This window comes from Micropterus dolomieu, linkage group LG11 (assembly GCF_021292245.1).
Source record: "Micropterus dolomieu isolate WLL.071019.BEF.003 ecotype Adirondacks linkage group LG11, ASM2129224v1, whole genome shotgun sequence".
Classification (NCBI taxonomy): domain Eukaryota; kingdom Metazoa; phylum Chordata; class Actinopteri; order Centrarchiformes; family Centrarchidae; genus Micropterus; species Micropterus dolomieu.
Window position 1 is genome coordinate 10,464,870 of NC_060160.1, and position 17,400 is coordinate 10,482,269.

At 40.3% G+C, this 17,400-nt stretch overlaps 2 protein-coding genes across 4 annotated transcripts; both read right to left on the minus strand.

The window, feature by feature from the left end:
* Nucleotides 1–326: 326 nt before the first annotated feature.
* On the minus strand, nt 327–5,131 carry tpgs1 (tubulin polyglutamylase complex subunit 1). Of its 3 annotated transcripts, XM_046063169.1 has the most exons (4): nt 4,949–5,131; nt 4,748–4,825; nt 3,309–3,648; nt 327–2,182 (listed from the first exon to the last, which is right to left on the minus strand). In XM_046063169.1, exons 3-4 carry the CDS (start codon nt 3,644–3,646, stop codon nt 1,531–1,533), a joined length of 990 nt encoding a protein of 329 aa, XP_045919125.1. In that variant the 5' UTR covers nt 3,647–3,648; nt 4,748–4,825; nt 4,949–5,131; the 3' UTR covers nt 327–1,530. The 3 variants fall into 3 exon arrangements, with proteins under 3 accessions (XP_045919125.1, XP_045919126.1, XP_045919124.1); XM_046063170.1 differs by lacking the exon at nt 4,748–4,825; XM_046063168.1 differs by lacking the exons at nt 4,748–4,825; nt 4,949–5,131 and having other exon boundaries at nt 3,309–4,026.
* Nucleotides 5,132–5,879: 748 nt separating this feature from the next.
* On the minus strand, nt 5,880–16,908 carry LOC123979343 (inositol-3-phosphate synthase 1-A-like). Its single transcript, XM_046063244.1, has 11 exons — nt 16,709–16,908; nt 13,403–13,527; nt 13,144–13,305; nt 12,043–12,172; nt 11,534–11,727; nt 11,298–11,447; nt 10,533–10,748; nt 9,832–9,996; nt 9,617–9,730; nt 7,533–7,750; nt 5,880–7,440 (listed from the first exon to the last, which is right to left on the minus strand). The coding sequence occupies exons 2-11, from the start codon at nt 13,514–13,516 to the stop codon at nt 7,245–7,247; spliced, it is 1,659 nt and encodes a 552-aa protein (XP_045919200.1). The 5' UTR covers nt 13,517–13,527; nt 16,709–16,908; the 3' UTR covers nt 5,880–7,244.
* Nucleotides 16,909–17,400: the final 492 nt, after the last annotated feature.

A 17,400-nucleotide genomic window follows, 5' to 3' on the forward strand; every position in this document is an offset into this window, starting at 1 on the left:
CAGTCTCTTGTAACTTGACCAAACCCACAACCTTCTCTTCCTTTCAGGACTGTTGCTGGGAAAGGATGTTAGCCTCTTTTGTCTCCTTGGTTTTGGTCTGAGGGATGTCGCTCATGTGTCATTAATCCAGGGTAATGAGAAGAGAATTCTATTTTATTCATTGTTATCGCTCTCATCTTTGCTTTCTCTCACCTTCAACTGTCTGTAAACTTCTTTCTTTTGCATCAGTTTCTCAGTGTTTGGAAATGTGTGACATGGGCACTTTCTCTGCCTTTCTGCACTTTCTCTGAAGGCAGACTTCAGCTAAGGAAACAGGTTCAAATAAATAAGTTAACACAGCTATTCTATTTATTCCCCATAATATTTTCTGCTACGATGCGACAAAATATGCGATTGGCTCCTGTCAAACTGGGTAACAGTTTCTAATAATTGGTTAACAAAACACTTGTATTACATGATTGCATAAGTATAATGCAATACAACAGCATTACAAATTACAGCTGCCAAAATGATCAACATCCCTCTCAACAAAACATGAAAATGACATGTCAAAAAAAGGAGGATTTACAGGGTTGTTGTATTGGAGTGCATTAGATTTAGATCAATACAGACTGCTTTTTTCTAATCCGAGCATTTCATGTCAAAGGCTAAATAATGGAAACAGTCAGGATAAATATAGATCTCATTGAACACATTTAGTCTAAGGAACTTATTGTCCTTCACACAGCAATGTAGCTGCTTACTCAGTCACAGCAGATGTTGATTTCTCATCTCTTCCACAAGTTCAATAATAGACATGAAATAATGTGTTTTACAATTTGTGTTTATCTTCCCAAAGTGTCAATGTCAGTCTTGAGAGGTGGAGATATGTTTAAAAAAGTAACAGCAAGAACTAATATAAAAAATAGATGTTAATCTTATCTGTTAAAGGGGTAAACCTATGGAATAATTGTGACAAGGAATTAAAATTGTGTACTTCACTCTGTAATTTTATGTTTGAAAATGTTTAAAAACAAGGTGATAAATAATTATATAACTCAATACAATTAATTTGTGTAGGCTTTATGTCAAATATTGAAATAATATCTGAGATGTGTACCACTGTAATCATGTATGAACATCTTGGAATCTTTTTTTCCCCTTTTTAATGTAACTGTACGTTTATTTTGAATGGATTAAATCCAGAGAGAAAGTGATGCTCATTAGATAATTATGTAAAAAGTGTAGGCATAATAGGCTTCAGTTGTTATGCATGTAGGCCTATATATTGTTTTATTTTCATTGTTTTCCTTTTTTTGTTTTGGAAAATTATGTGTGAGAACCAAAATAAATTTTGTTGATTGATTGAGAGGAAGTAATAGCTGTGAGGGTTCTACTTTATTATTTCTTGTTATATAGGCCTAGGTGTAGTTTAGTAGCTATTTAAGCGGCAGTAGAGGTTACAGAAGGTACACACAAGGTGATTATTTACTCTAGGATATAATGTAAGTTGCTGTACATTCATAAATTATGAGGAAATGGACACGAAACCTAGGACACAACTCTCACTCGAGTGATAAAGAGCTCCGCCGCTGCATTCTCAAACTCTTTTGCATCCATATTACCACCCGGGCCCTGTGTCTGTGCTCCTGCTATGGCCTGGGCTAGCTTGTATGGAGAGATCTTGGCACTGGCCTCAAGGTAGCGTATAGCCTTCGCGTTAGCCTCCAGACAGGAATTAGCCTTATAATTTGCGTTAACACAGCAGTTTCCATCACGGCCTTGGGAAGTCTCCAGGGCTTCCTTTAAGGTCCCCAGCACGGCCAGACACAGTGCTCGCGAGGCAGGCCTTTCGTCCGGGCAGCACACTTCAGCGTAAAGCCTTTGAGCCTGTCGGATGTAGTCTGAGAAAACTGCACATGTGAGCACGCCGTGACGGAAGACATCATAAGGGACAGCCTCGTGGTCTTGGCAGTGGAGGCGTCGGAGGAGCGGAGCGGAGGTGGAGGCAGGGACTCCACCCTCACTGCACAGGCACTGCAGTGTCTGCGTATAGAGGCCTCCCCTCACCCCTCCTCCACCTCCGGTCGGGCCGTCATTGCAGGAGCCATGAGGGCCTTCAGGGACCTCATCTGGACGTCTGTGGGGCCCGGTGAGGTTCAAAAGGTCGTAGGCCACGCGGACGTTGTTGCTGAAGGCAGATCTGGGTTTTAAATGAGGGATCGGATAAAAATATATATATTATAACAAATATATCAATACACAGCTTTAATATCAGTATCAGTGAATGATGACAAAGGATCGTTGTTTTTAATAGAGGTATAATGTATATATTATCGTTCTATTTTTTAGTCATTTGTTATCAAATAGCAAGGTCTGAGGAATATGCAGAGTAGGGATGTGTTTCTGGAGACAGATGTTGAGATGTTCTTTTGTAATTTGGGTGAACTGACCCTTTAATTTGCACAAGCACTTTGGCATACCAGATTGTCATCTTTTATCAAAGGTTTTAGAAGGTGGCACTAATGGCTAATTAATAGCAAATGTATTGTTTACACATGTTTAATAGATCTGGAGCTGGAGCCAATCCCAGCCGACATCGGGCGCAAGCCATTTTAATACATTGTTAAAATATTTCATTTGGTCCAGATGCTCTGCAATTCCTACAAACAGAGGTCAAACAGTCAACCTGGCAACCCAAAAGTTTTCTTATCTATGGATTATAACTGTTCTATTAAACATTAATAAATGATTTACTAACTATTAACAAAGCAATTAGTTACAGCTTATAAACATGTTATAAAAGGCGCTTTAATAGAAATTGGTACTGAGTTGTTCTGCTGAATGAGTGAGGCGACATGTTGCAGTGTGTTATCATCACGATTTTCTATTACATAATACAGTATATTACGCATCATAGAATTTACTACATTATAACACCATTGTCATTGTGGATAGGCCTGCATATTGTGATAGTATGCTATTATGAGTAACTCCAAAACACCCAGGCCTAGTCATTATCACAAATTAATTACACATGTTGTTATATCTTTATAGTTTTCACAGTGACAGTAAGGGACGGCTACAACAGAGGAGCAAAAGTGAAAGTGATCTTAAAGCACACTGCATTAATGTCAGACTAGAGTCTACTAGAGTTATTATAGAGTTATTATTATTATTACCAGACATCCAGCCAGGGCTGCTAAGCAAAATTATGACTAGATGAATTATTTAATGTCTACCACAGTGAGAGCCTAATATATGATGGTTTGATCACTGATTCTATAAAAAAATAAATCGCTTCATTAGTAAGAAGTCAAGAGCTTTGCCTCTGGGAGTGGTGTGCCAGCCGCAGGTGCCACAGTGCCCGGTTTAGATGCTGCTGCTCCTGCGCGCCTGCGCTGAGCGGGCCGTTGATCAATTGATCCCCGTCTCCACATCCAGCTGTGCCAGTTTCTGTCACGGAGGCGAGGTTGCAGAAGTGGTCGGCCAGGAACCCGATGGGATCGTCCGATCTAGCCTCGACCATCTTCAGGATGGCCCCGCGGAGCAGTTCTCCCACCCCAGCCTGCGACAGGAACTCCCTGTCGCTGTCCGATTTGGTGGCTTTGCCCTCGAGCATCCCTGGAGGAGTAGCCCCGGACCGGCGCTTCTCCTTGTCCGCCATTGCTGATGACGTGATGAAGCCGTGATCGGAGCAGCAACGGCAGCGGAAGTGATTTAAGAGCGAGTCGGGAGACAGGAAACGGACTAGTTTAATGCTTAAGGTTTATATAGGTGATCAATAAATAACCATGAAAATCCGAGGATTTACAACGAAAAGGCCCAAAGCAAAAGACCCGCATAAAAACCCTCATCACCTCGACCTCATCTTACGGTATGGTTGCCATGGACGCTCTGTGCGTCAGATAGCATGAGCAAGGGCGTGCGTAGCATGGATGTATGATGGTGTCTGGGTCCCCAGAGCAAAAGTTAATACTACTACCTGGCCTTGCTATGTTGAATCAACCCTCTCCCTTGAGCCCCACATCCGTCATGTCATTAAAACCTCCTTTCACCTTCGCAACATTGCCAAAATCAGACCCTCACTCACACCCTCTGCTGCTGAAAGACTCATTCACGCCTTCATCTCCTCACGGCTGGACCACTGCAACTCACTACTCCTTGGTATCAGCTCAACCTACATAAAAAGACTCCAGCTGGTCCAGAACTCTTCCCATTTCTCACCAGATCACATACAAAATCCTGGTCCTTACCTACAAAGCCATACACCACCTGGCCCCTTATACCTCACTGTCCTTCTCTCCCCCTACCAACCCTCATGGTCCCTCAGATCCAACTCAGCCGGTCTCCTCTACGTCCAGGCTCCACAGTTTTGGGGACAGAGCCTTTTCCAGGGCAGCTCCCAGGCTCTGGAACTCCCTTCCCCATGAAATCCTCAACATTTTCCAGTCCCGCCTTAAGACCCATCTCTTCACCTCTGCCTATCCCTAGCCATTTATTTATTTTATTTTATGGTCAGGTCACTTTTTCTGCTCTGTAAAGCGACTCTGAGTTTGTGAAAAGCGCTATAAAAATTCAATTTATTATTATTCATTAAAAAACAACCACAAAACTGAAATAAAAGTTGTTTTGGTGGTGCATAGCCTATTTCTCTAACAAAATTTCAATTACATTTCTAACCAACCTTCTCCCACTAGATGGCTTTGTTCTGTTTTCTATTTAAAGATAAAATAACCCAACTGGATATTTTGTATGCTTTCTTTACCTTATAATACCAGCCGTGGTTCCATGTATAGTTGGGCATAATTTGAAATGTGATCCTGGTGCAGATAGCCTACAATACCTGAAATTCAATACCAAACCATGATTTTTTTTCAATAAGGTATATAGGCTATTAAAAGCTATATTTCTTAAATTTAAGTATTGTCTGAACACAAGCATAAGTTTGCCTTAATACGATCCTCACCTTTCCAGTTCTTAAACCTTTAAATTGTTTGAACACGTATATTTTATTCTCATCTACTAAAGCTCTAACAAAAAAAAATAAACTAAAAATGACAGCTGAAACCCTTATTTTAAGGTAAATGCACTTTTCAACAAAACATCAAATTGTGATCATTGTTAAGGAGTGTGGTTCAATAGCTCAGCTGGCCTCAGCCTTCAAAGCAGTACTGACATGGGTTTGATTCCCACTTCGGCAAACAGGGTTAATTGAGCACAGCTTTGAACTTCACCAGAGACGTTACTTTACACAGCTGTGTGATGTTTGAACCTAATGAAGCCAACAAAATGATCAGTACTGACTTGCAGTGGCTATTTTTAAAATTGTACATTGTCAGTCTTTCTAAATGCAATCATTGTTTACATGGAAATAAGCTTGCTGTGTCTTCATTTTATCGTGCTAGACATCACAGAAAATATATGCACAAGCAAAACAGTGACCAGGCATTTGTGGTCATCGTGCGACAAGTGCATTTCATGTCACACATCTGATCAAAGAAGGAAGTTAAAAGCACTATTGAGCACTAAGCACTGAATCTCCCAGTGGTTAAGGTCTAGCCCTTCAGATCCAAAGGTTGAGTGATCAAATCCTAGTCACAGCATGTTAACCAAACAGTAAACCTCAACAAATATGTTTGCTGAGCAAGTCCACGGCATATGATAGATTTTACCTGTAGGTGGCGCTACAGGATTTGAAGAATTGCTGAAGGAGCAGTAGTTTGCAGTGGTAGCAGACAAAGCTAACAGCTGGCAGCTCTCACAAGGATTTTCTTAATGCCCATTCTAGTTCAACATTGGTGTTCAATGGTGGAGTTCAATCCATATATAAACAAACATTCATTGTACATTAATAACCCATGTTTGTGTTTAAACAAAATAGTCATACTACATCCATATTTTCTGTATTATATATATATATTTAGTTTCATTTTATTTTCACTGCAGCAAGATCAGTATCACATTTGCTGGTAAAACATTTAAAATTTTCCACCCATTTAAGAACTTTACTGTACAATTGTATTTTACATTACACATGAAAAACTACATGAATACAGATATAAATACCATGAAAAACTAAAACAATGTATTTATTTTTTGTTATTTTTTAAATATTCAACACAGTTAATTCTGCATAAAAGCTCTGTAAAATACATTGAAACAAAATAGCCTGCAGTGACCATTATGCTGTGTGAAGACTCAGATGACTCTGGTATAGAGGATTCATACTAAGTCCCTCCCCTTCCGCGGGGCCTTATTTCAGGAAAAAAAACAAATGGTTTGAACTGTGTACATTGCACTAATTCTTATTGCGAATATTTGCACATTCTGTGTCAAATATCCTGTATATTCTTTTGCATATTTGTACATTTTGGATCTCTTTACTTTTTCTATAATTATGTTTGTGTACTGTTCAGCACCTTTATACCAGGGCAAATTCCACCGTATGAAAATGTACCCGGCAATAAACCAGACTCTGATGTTTGGTAGTCAATGGCGATAGCCTGCAACATCACACATCAGGTGAGATACATTTGTGCATGGAACATAGCTAAGTTACCTAGCTAGTAGCTAAACAGTTAGTATTACAGTGTTAACTTGTTGGTGTGACGTATATTGTGCGAGATGAGATATAGTTCAGTGAGTTACTTTACTGCTTTATGACAATCTGCGACTTTCTTGACTTACAAAAGTAGCTTTTAAATTGACTAACGTGATTCATGGCACCATTCAAATGGGATACCGTACATATTTTTACCGAAATAAGGCCCCATGGGGTGGAAGCATAAGTGAGCGACTTAAGCTGATGATCCACGGGGCAACTTTTTCAGAAATGTTGCTGGGCAATCTTGCTGGTGGAAAATCCGACTAGGTTTTGAACGGATAGTGATGGGGGAAGGGGATTACAGATGTAATCTTTACCCATTACCATTGACGTCAACATTGCCCAGCACCATTGCTCTAAAAGTTGCTCCGTGTATCATCAGCTTTAGGCCATCTATAGGCTTATGTAGACGTTCTAAGCCATCAGCAGACAGAACTGCGTGTTCATACAAATGTTGCAGCACCATGCCTTTCTTTATTAGGCCTAGATTTGGTGATAATCTTACATAAAGGTCACATTGACTCTGCAAAGTTGTGAAACCAGTGTTACTTGATTTTGTTGTTTGTTGTTGCTTGATCAATGATTTTCAAACAAGGTATCAACTTTACAATACTATTATCTATCATTTCTGACTTGGGCTGTAGTGTTGTATTTGCGGTCATATTTCATGTGCTGCATCATCGGCATAAGCACAGGTGCCATTTGTTAGCGGCACATGGTTTCTGTTGGTAAGGGCAACTTTTTTCAAAACAGCCACGTCCCCATTGGTATAGGGCGTATGTGGGGGCAGGAAGCTTTTCTGCAGCTTGTACTCCAGCAGCATGTGGTTCTGAGGAGGAAGGCCAAGGCATGCTCTGAAAACGAGAGGTCAACTTGTGTCACTCAATGCAATACAAGAATTGTACAATTTTCACTCTAGGTAAAGAAACCAAAGTCTTGTCCATACCTCATGATGTTTTCTATGCAGGCCCTCTGGCGAAAGAAAGCATTTATGACTGGAGTCCCTGATGGGACCAGGGGGGCCTTGCAAAGGAAGGAGAGCAGTGCTAAGACACTGTGGAAGGACTGGAAGTCCTCCTCCTCCTGGGGCCGGACAGTCACACGCTGGCAAAGCTCTGTCAGGATCACCAGGTCCAGGATGATTGGGCTGGCGAGTAAGGAGTCCTGTTGCAAAGACAGATGATGATGCAAGTATAATAGTGTAATACTGGGAGGAGGGAATGGTTTAAGACATTTGTCAATACATAGAACTCAGAATACTGCAGGTCCTTGCACATGCAGGAATTATATTTAACTATAGCAATGTCTTTTTTAATATTACAAAATACAGTTATTTATTCCTACTTAAAAGCCACTATGGGCCGGATTTACTAACATCCCGAATAAGGAGCACTAAATTGCATGTGCAATTGTTGTACCTGGCGATCAACTAAGAATTATTGCGTAGATGAAAACAGGTGGAAATATTTAAATGAGGGTTTTGCGTGTTTTAATGGTTTCCGCCATGGAGAGGAAAGCAGCCACCATGTAAAAACCTTTGTTTCATTGAGTGCGTCCCGAATATGTGCAAATCGTATGTATCTGCCCATTCTGCCTAAGATAGCACTAAGTACTTGGGACAGCACATCTGAAAAGCTGCTTTGGTAAACTCCATCAGAAACAGCTACAGTATGCTGGAATGACCCAGGTGCGAGGAAATGCCTGCAGATTGTGCTTCATCCAGCCAGAGGGAACGATTACACCGTGCCCGGTCGCTCTGTGACACCCTGTACACCCTAACGCCCCATTCCCTCTCAGATACCTACAATGGATTGTGTCGCTATTACACCGGCGCACTGCAGCTGGGGGCTCTCTGCAGTGCCATGCAACTTTCTAAATTCTTCCATCTCTTCCAAAACAAGTCAGGTCGAAACGAAATTTGCTGTATTGGCATGAAATAAAAATAAAATAAAGGAAATAACCCAGTTCAATTAATATAGTTCATCAAATAAATAAAATTGTATTTCCATATCTTGGATATACAATAATATTATCTAATATTGTTAACTTCTTTCATTACGACTCCTTCTCGCAACAAACGAACAGCAGCCATCTCTGTGCAACACTTGGCAGTTTGCACCTTCCTTTCAAATGTATTCAATACAGATGCTGCTTTTAGACTTGTTAGATCACATTGCATGTGAATAAATGTATTTGCATGTTACCCTCCTATTACTTTGCACAATAAAAATTCCCCAAATTACATATTCATTAAGGCAAAAGTACTAAATAAACAACAGGTGCAATCTTTTCACTTTTGAAATACGTCATTCTGCATGCATACCGCATAGATCAGCTTACGTGTTAATTTGCTAGTGATATCAAGTGTGCAGACGTTTTTACTCATGCAAACCTTTAGTAAATCTCGTATCACATTTTTGGTAACTGCAGAATCTTTCAAAATGATTGATAGTTTGTTTGTAGAAAAATGGGACAATCCCAGTGAAATCTCATGGCAAATCTATTGTTTTCAGACCATTCGCGTCAGTGCAGCTGTCTGCTATTTTGTCTTTTATTTTTTATTTTTAAATACTACCACTGGGGGACACCACTGTTGGCACATAGTAGCTTTAAGTCCATTTCACTTACAAAATACTTAAATTTATATATATTTTCTAGACAAGTAATATATTAAAATAAAATGTATAAATAATATATATTTTGTAATGACATAATCGAAATTGATGTAGTTTGTCATGCAGATTAAGTGTGTAAACAAAACAGAATAGATTAATTATTTTGTGTGTAGGTATGGTGTCGGGCAAGAGCAGCCTTGACCTGATGATGTCTCTTTAAATTAGCTCCAAGACTTGTCAAGAAGGATTAAGAGTAAGCTCTGGCCCTCCCAAGTCTCCTCCTCCCCAGCTGCAGTCAGATAAAGCAGAATCTCTGAATGTTGTGTTTAGCCAGCAATTAGCATTTGGACATCGAAAATTGCTCCAACATGCCAGATTTGCCTTTGTCAGTTGCAAGTTTTACAGAAACACGAACCTCACAGGTGTTGTGCAGTGCGATAGTGTTCGTCCCTCCCATCATTATTTCCGAAGTGTATTCATCCATGGCACGCTTGCTGTCTCCCACATAGGGGACATACTTAATCACCACCTGAAATAACACACAAACAAAGTTAACACATCTGATCAGTTGTTTTCTGTGAACAAACATTCACATGAAGGTCATCGTCTCTCTGTGTCCAGGTTACTCACACAGTGGTCTGGTTTTTCTCCAGGCTTGTACAACACATGGTTTGACTCAACCATGTCATCCACCACGTTGCTCTTGGAGATCTCTTTGGAGCGGAACTGCTCCGGAGCAGACAGGTTCTTGCCATCGTTGTTGCCGAGGTGATTGTAGCTGACAATGGAGGCCGGCTGTCGAGGAGGAGAGGAACTCAATGTTTAGAATTAAAGGCACTGGAAGTTTGTAGTTTTCATCTTATTTTTATATCGTCTGGTAGGATGATTACAATGTTACTCTTCCTGAGTTTTCCTTAAATAATCCATGTGTCTACGTATAGAGGTTGTTGTATGCTGTACAGATTGTAAAGTCTTTTGAGCCTGTATAAATAAAGGTGACTTGACTTAAGTTGTTAAATATATTCCCACTTGAAGAGTTCAAGTGTAAAACACAGTAGTTTGTGGGACCAGTTTCATTTCTTACCCTGAAAATGATAAAAGCACCATGTTTGAGGTCTGAGGTCAGATCTTCTCTGACATGCTGATGAGTAAATTCTCACTTTAATTCTGGTCTTAGACAGGAAGCATCATTCTCAAATCATTAACCCTACATTCTAGTGTTCTTAGCTTTTCTTGTATATAACCATATTAGCAGTGACTCAGAGTCATTAGTATCATATCTTATATCTTTACCAATTACTTTCCTTCAAGCAGTGCATCCTTTCTCTCACCTTGATACCTGAGCTGACCAGAAAGTCCACCAGCACAGACTTGATCTTGGTCTGACCGGATTTGAAGTCGTCTCCTCCAATGAACACCCCTTTCTGCACAGCCAGCTCTATGGCTCCTGGTACAAAAGTGTTCTGTGGGGAGCCGTTGATGAAGGCACAGTCCTCCAGTATGCTGGCCACTGCAAACAGAGTGGATGGAGAAACCTTGTGTCCAGCCTAATGGATTTGGGGGGGAACAACTGTTACTGAGTGTATCATCATATTACTGAAGAAAGCTCAACTCTCAAGGTTACATTTCCCCTGAGACTCTTCTCACATTGCCTCTGTAGCATAACTCTATTGTCGACTTCTTGCTTAAAATTGAGCTATTCGCTGAAGATCATAAGTCTGTGAAATTGACTATTATCATTGATGACAATCAATCACCCATGGACAAATCATAATTTCCCCCGATCTGATATAAAAGTAATATCTGACTGTTTCAAACTCATTACAGCATTTCATCTACAAATCTACAATAAAGTTAATATTTTCTTCCTCTAAGCTTTATTAAATCACTAAACAGGTTTGGTCCTCAGCATTAGAAGGAAATTAAAGTTGATCGGGTGATTCATGACAACTGGCCACCAACAGAATTTCGAGGACTTAAAGCCTTTCGTACTTGATCTCTATTGAAACCAACTTATGGATTTGTGCTTTTAGATCTTGCACTTCATGTTTAAGAATCTGAATTCTGAATGATCTCTTCATGGCTCCTGCTCTCACCTGGATTGTAGTTAGCAGGTTCTTTGCGCTGTCATTGACCCCCGGTATGATATCACAGAAGCGCTCAGTGTTGGCGGTCCACAGAACAATGACTTTGCCCACACCGCTCGACTGACGGAAATCCCTTATGTCAGCTCTGATCTGCTCCACCTGGAAGACCATTTACTCTTTAAGCATTTCTTTTAAAAATGACATCCGAAACAATACAATCTAAGGTGGAATAGACCGAGCATTACCTGCCCTGCCATGGTCCCGGTGAGGACGTTGTCTGCCCGATTCTCTTGGTTTGCAGCAATGAATTCTGGGATATAGATGGATGGTCTGGGTTTCATGTGGCTCATATATGGCCGCAGCTGCTCTTGTAATGACCAGTCAAGTACCTGAGCTCTCTCCATCGCACTGCCAAGATCCATTGAGGAGATATCCCAGCCTTAAAACACAAACACACTTCAAGGTAAAAAAAAAAAGAAAAAAAGTGCTGGATTCTTTAGATAGCTCACATTTTCCAGAACTAAAAGGAGCAAACGCTGACCTCTGCAAATTGCATTAGTGGACATAATAGGAGCACATATGTGGCCACCTCCACCTTGTAAAGGGGCTCTCTGGCCCCTGAAGCTGTCAGGGGGTCAGATTTTCCTGCGGTTACCTGACTTGACCGCACACACATACACATTTGTACGTGTACACACTCTGACACATGACACATCTGTGTCAGGTCTGAGCTTGAGCAGACTATTGTCCATACCGTCAAAGACAATATCATTAGGGTGCACCATGGGTAGAAGGTCACGAAAGGGCACGCCGACTTCGCCCTCGGGCCCTGATCCAACACAAACAGTAGAACTCTGCAGGAGGGAGCCGAAGTAGTTTGCTTTCTGTGAGAATGTAGGAGAGAGAGATGATAAAGTGAGAAAAACACTGATTTCAGTCCCTCTAAGGAGGAATACATTTTTACCAGCTTTTAAAAGGTTTATTACAAGTGTGTTAAATCCTATGAACCAGAGACAAATGGCCAAAATGGGAATCACAAGGACAAGCTCGGAGGCAAAAATGTATGCCCATATAAGGAGAAATTCCCAAGACTACATCAGTTAAACCCTTAACGCTCTACTGAACATGTCAACATAACCAGCTTATAAGTCTCTACCAATCCACTGTGTGAATCCACTGAGAGACACCAGTGTGTCCCTGAGCTTAGCTTGACACTTAACCCCAGTTGCTCCAGAGGCGTGCGACCTCTGACACAAATAGCAATTGTAAGTCGCTTTGGATAAAACAGTCAGCTAAATGAATAAATGTACCACAGGATAGGGTGTGCATACAATAGGCTGTATTAATAAAATCTGACAAGAAGGTTCTCTATAAGCTTGCTCATGGAAGCTTCAGGTTTTCACATCCTATAAAGTTATAAAGAGTTCATTCATTATCTAGAACTTTTTTTGGAAAGAAGAATTATCGTGGTGTTTGCACGTTTTAGCTGCTGAGTTACAAACATATGCTTTATACAAGTGATAGCCATTTTCCAAGCTGACCAGTAGATTTCAGCGTTTTACTTCATCCAGGCAGCCAGTAGCTTGCATTCATTTCAGTACAGTACGAAAACTGCAGGAAGTTGCTTGAGATAGTTAATCCACACCACGAACATCAAAGTTACATAATCAAAGTTAGATTTGTTATCGTCAGAGTGAAGGGATTTATATATGAATTAACAAATCTGTCTCAAATACGACAAATTTCAGTCTTTGCTAAATGCTCTTCTGCGTTTTACTGAAGTGAACGTAAACCAGCAGCTTGATTCACTGTCCACACAGTATGTGTACAGGCATGTTTGACTCACTCCACTCACCTTCACTCCATTCTTGGTTCTCCAGGTGAGACCCAGCTTGTTGGCTAGTACGGCTGCTGTGACTGTCGTCCCATTGTTGCCTCCCCAGCCCACCAGCATCACACCCAGACGGGGCACACGCCGCTCTGTGCGAAACGTCATCTCAGTGGTCCGGGGGGTCAACTGTTTCACATATGGAGCAAAATTAGAGAGGAGACTAAACAGATGACACATACAGATGCATTTATGGACTAAAAAAATGTAAGAGGGGTCCACTTACCGTTATGTTGTTGCCCTCTCTGTGCGCTGACGTGGTCTGGTAGTGATACTGCGCCACAATGTGTGCATCTGTATACCTCACATTAGGGCTGTTGATATGAATGTTCACAGACATGGCTGCAGAATCTGCAAATACATTGGTATGAAAAAAGAAAAAAAGAAAAAGAATTTACCCAAATTATTTCTCTGTAGGTGGAAATGTATGGCATTTAATTAGTCTTAAAATATAATGCTACACAGGCTGACAGCAGTGGCATATATGATCCATGTTGTTTACAATTACTAAGAAAAAAACGTAGACCCAATGCATAAGTTAGTTAATGTCAGCGCTAGCAACTGCCTGTCTTCAATTCTGTCAGTGATCAAACCAAACAGCCAATCAAAGATGATGGTCAGTATTCAAAGTGACCAATCAAAGGAGCGGATCTGTCTATGCCATCCTCACCAAAGTCTCAAAAGTCAACTTGACGATCCTGAGCACTTGTGAGCGTGTAGGGAGGACAGAATTTGTGCACATGGAGCAGAAATACTTCCTCATGAGGATGGTTTTCTATGGGGTGTGACATAGAACTGGATTACTTAGCTAACTGATGTATTTACGTAAGCCAGCACCTGATGAAAAAAATCTTTCAATTGCAATTGTGTTGAAGGCAAGGGTGTAGAATTTGGTATGGACGGTAGGGGCGTAAACATGGATGACGCACTTCCTCTCGTACAAAAGGCTATGTTAACTTTCACTTATTTTACCTTAGCAGTCCACCAAAATCTGCTTCTGGACAAATCTGAGATGAGAAATAAGCAATCCAGTTGCCGAATCTTGTATCTGCAAGGCCTAATTTAAAAGTTTGTTCCAACTTTCGGCACTACTGCACTGCTAGCTAACATTAGCTTGCAGTTTACTGCATACAACCCATGTTGCTCATTAGCCGCCAGCGTCTAGTTTACAACAAATGTTGTTCTAATAAACATACGTGTGATCAGCAACTTACTATATAAATAAGATGCCATTGTCATTTTCCTGATCTGTATTATTAATAATATCTATTATTATATACTGTTAGATATTATGCAAGTTAGTAAATGCTCCGTACTTGTATAGCGCCTTTCTAGTCTTTTCGACCACTCAAAGCGCTTTTACACTACATCTGCATTCACCAGTCATACACTGAGCCTAAGTGCTCAAACGGAAACTAGCATTCACACACATTCATACACTGGCGGAACAGCCGCCAGGGGCAAATCGGGGTTCAGTATCTTGCCCAAGGACACTTCGACACGCAACCAGGGGGAGCCAGGAGCCAAGGGGAGATCGAACCGCCGACCTTCCGATTAACGGCCAACCTGCTCTACCTCCTGAGCTACAGCCGCCCGTAGTATGTCCGTAGTGTGGCCATTTAGTTATGCGATAGCTCGTCATCAATTGTGTATGTATTTCTAGATCATATTAAGATTTTAAAGCTGGGGTATGCAAATTATTATTAAATTATTTCAGAATCATTTTTCATTCATATTTGTTGAAACTCTTTACATCCTAACAGTAATCAATAAATCAAATGCTCTGACACAAAAATGAAAAAAAAATCCTGTATCAGTGGTGCAGAACTGTAAAAAGCACAGTGCACCCTGCCCATGAAAATGTGTTTTGGGGGAGTGGCTTTTGATGGAGGTTTTATTTTACATTAGGCTACATCCACCAAAAGCAGCTATGCCAACTTAGGGCTGGGCAATAAAACAACAACATCGCAACATCATTTTCTTCAATAACAATATAATAAATGTTCAATATATCGTCAATAAATATTTGCTTTGATTCATTTAAATCACAAACAAATTAGCACCTTTTCTATTAAAATATTTATTTAGTTGAAAAAAAATAAATAAAAAAAAGAGGGCTGAAATAGATTAACTAATCATATTTGTTGAAAAAGATAGTAGTTTTAAATGTTCTAACTCAGACTTGTGAAGTGAGCCACTGTTTGGCATCAAGTGTTTGTCACATTCTGACCATAAAGAAAAGTTTAACTACATATTAACCATCTGGTTTCTTCAATTTTCACTCAGGAGCAAAAATCAGCCTTTAAACTTGAAAGAAATAATCATTTGACATTTATCGTGATAATTATCGATATCGAATGATATGAAATGTATCGGGATAACATTTTTGGCTCACCAATGACTCCTTTGGTTTAGCTTCTGTATACAGCTGTACTGTTTAAGTGTTTTGGACTTGAAGTGTTGCTGTACCTGGCTTGGGTCTCGGGGCATTTGGAGAACGTGATCCTGTGTGTAATGTGTAATTTGTGATGTGTCAGCGGGATTCACAGTATCCTCACGTTGACTACTAACTTTCATGTGAATAAAAGTGATTCACCTTCACAAGAGCTGAGTGAAACAAAAGCTTCCTACTGTTTAGGACCAAATTATTTAGAAATATTATGGGGAAACTCTCAGTTACGGAAATCACAGATTACAAAACTGCATAGTTTTTGCCCTGAAATACACGATATCAACAAACTGGGGACAGCTGTAGATGGCTTGCCATTTCAGAGCTTCGGCCTATTTATCTGAAAGTTTTAAGCTAGCATGGCATAAAAATGTAGTGTGACCTCTGATAATACTATGCCTCTTATCTTCACTCAAACGAAGCCTGTTGATGAAAACCTCACTCCAAGAGATGTAACATTATGTTTTATTGGTTTAAAAAAAAACTATATTGACGTGGAGGTCAGCTTGCTATAAGCAAAGCAACCATGGTAGTAAGCTATAACGTTGCTGCGTTATTAGGTGATAACTTGCAACATGAAGTCGCTACAGAGTACTACACGTCGCAAACAAGGAGTGTTTCACATCATAGCAAGTGCGCCACGATCCACGCGATTGGCTGCTTGTTGCAAGCGTTGTCATCTTTCACGCCCCATAGCCTACCATAATATAACTGTATAAAAAAGCCTATTACCTACACCTCGTTGTTTTGCATTCGCGGATAATGTTGTGGAGGGTATCGCATCGCATTGCACAAGCCTGATTTTTTAAGTGCGCGGGGTTTGGGATTAAATTGAACGCCATAGAAAATGCACTTTGGGTAAACGCTGCGTTTCGTCAACACGTCATTTCTAATTTAAGCAGCAGGGAGGGGCAAGTTATGGCTAGTCTTACATTCCTCCCAATTGACCAAACTGTACAATTCTTGTTAGCAATTCCTCTCAGACCACGTTGAGCTATTTCTGTCAATTAAAAACGGAGAAACAGATATGCAAATAAATGAATAACAAGCATGAACCAAAACTAAACCCGGAAATTCCCTTACCTTGTGCACTTAAAAGAGGTAACTGTGTAGATATCTGTAAGTGACTTCTCTTAGATGAAGCGCTTCTCGCAGGCAGCTCTTCGGCTATGTGAATGGAAGTTTCCAGTCCTTTTCGTCTAAAAGGCGCTTTTATTTATCCTCCCTGGTTCGACGTAATCGGCGCACATGTGCCAATCAGACTGCTCTGTCTCTCTTATGCAACCCTGAGGTTTCAGCACCGCGTGGCGACTGCAGCGAATGAATGGGTATGTGGCTTGTACGCAGTCGGATTATGGGCGGGACGATCCTGCCGAAATACTCCATCGAATATTCTAGTATATGAGTTTCATATGCACGTGTTTGGCTGTCTTGCCTTTCCAGAAAGATAAAATGTCTGTAAGGGGTTTCTCAATACCCAGAACAATAAAATAAGGAATTCTGTACCATGTTATCCTGGGCCCTGGGTCAGTCTGCTGGAATAAGTGGTGTTGTTGGGATCTTGAAACGTTGGTGGCTTTTACACCTCCATTTAACTCTCCCTGCCCCCCTTCTCTACATCATTGAGCTACATTTTATTTATTAAATGTGATAGGTTATATAAATAAATGTATAATAATAATAATAATAATAATAATAATAACATAATAACAAGAGTTATGATTATTGTTATTATTAAATTAATCAAAACAGTTTGAACTTTAAACACTTCATTT

Bases quoted from the DNA above. Each gene is read 5' to 3' on its own strand.
- tpgs1 (XM_046063170.1), bottom strand. From the start codon at position 3,646: ATGGCGGACAAGGAGAAGCGCCGGTCCGGGGCTACTCCTCCAGGGATG. The intron at 2,183-3,308 runs GCAAAGCTCTTG...TTTAAAACCCAG, and splicing joins CTGGCACACCACTCCCAGAG to ATCTGCCTTCAGCAACAACG.
- LOC123979343 (XM_046063244.1), bottom strand. From the start codon at position 13,516: ATGTCTGTGAACATTCATATCAACAGCCCTAATGTGAGGTATACAGAT. The intron at 13,306-13,402 runs GTAAGTGGACCC...TATGTGAAACAG, and splicing joins GAGAGGGCAACAACATAACG to TTGACCCCCCGGACCACTGA. The intron at 10,749-11,297 runs GTGAGAGCAGGA...CAAATCCATTAG, and splicing joins ACCTGCTAACTACAATCCAG to GCTGGACACAAGGTTTCTCC.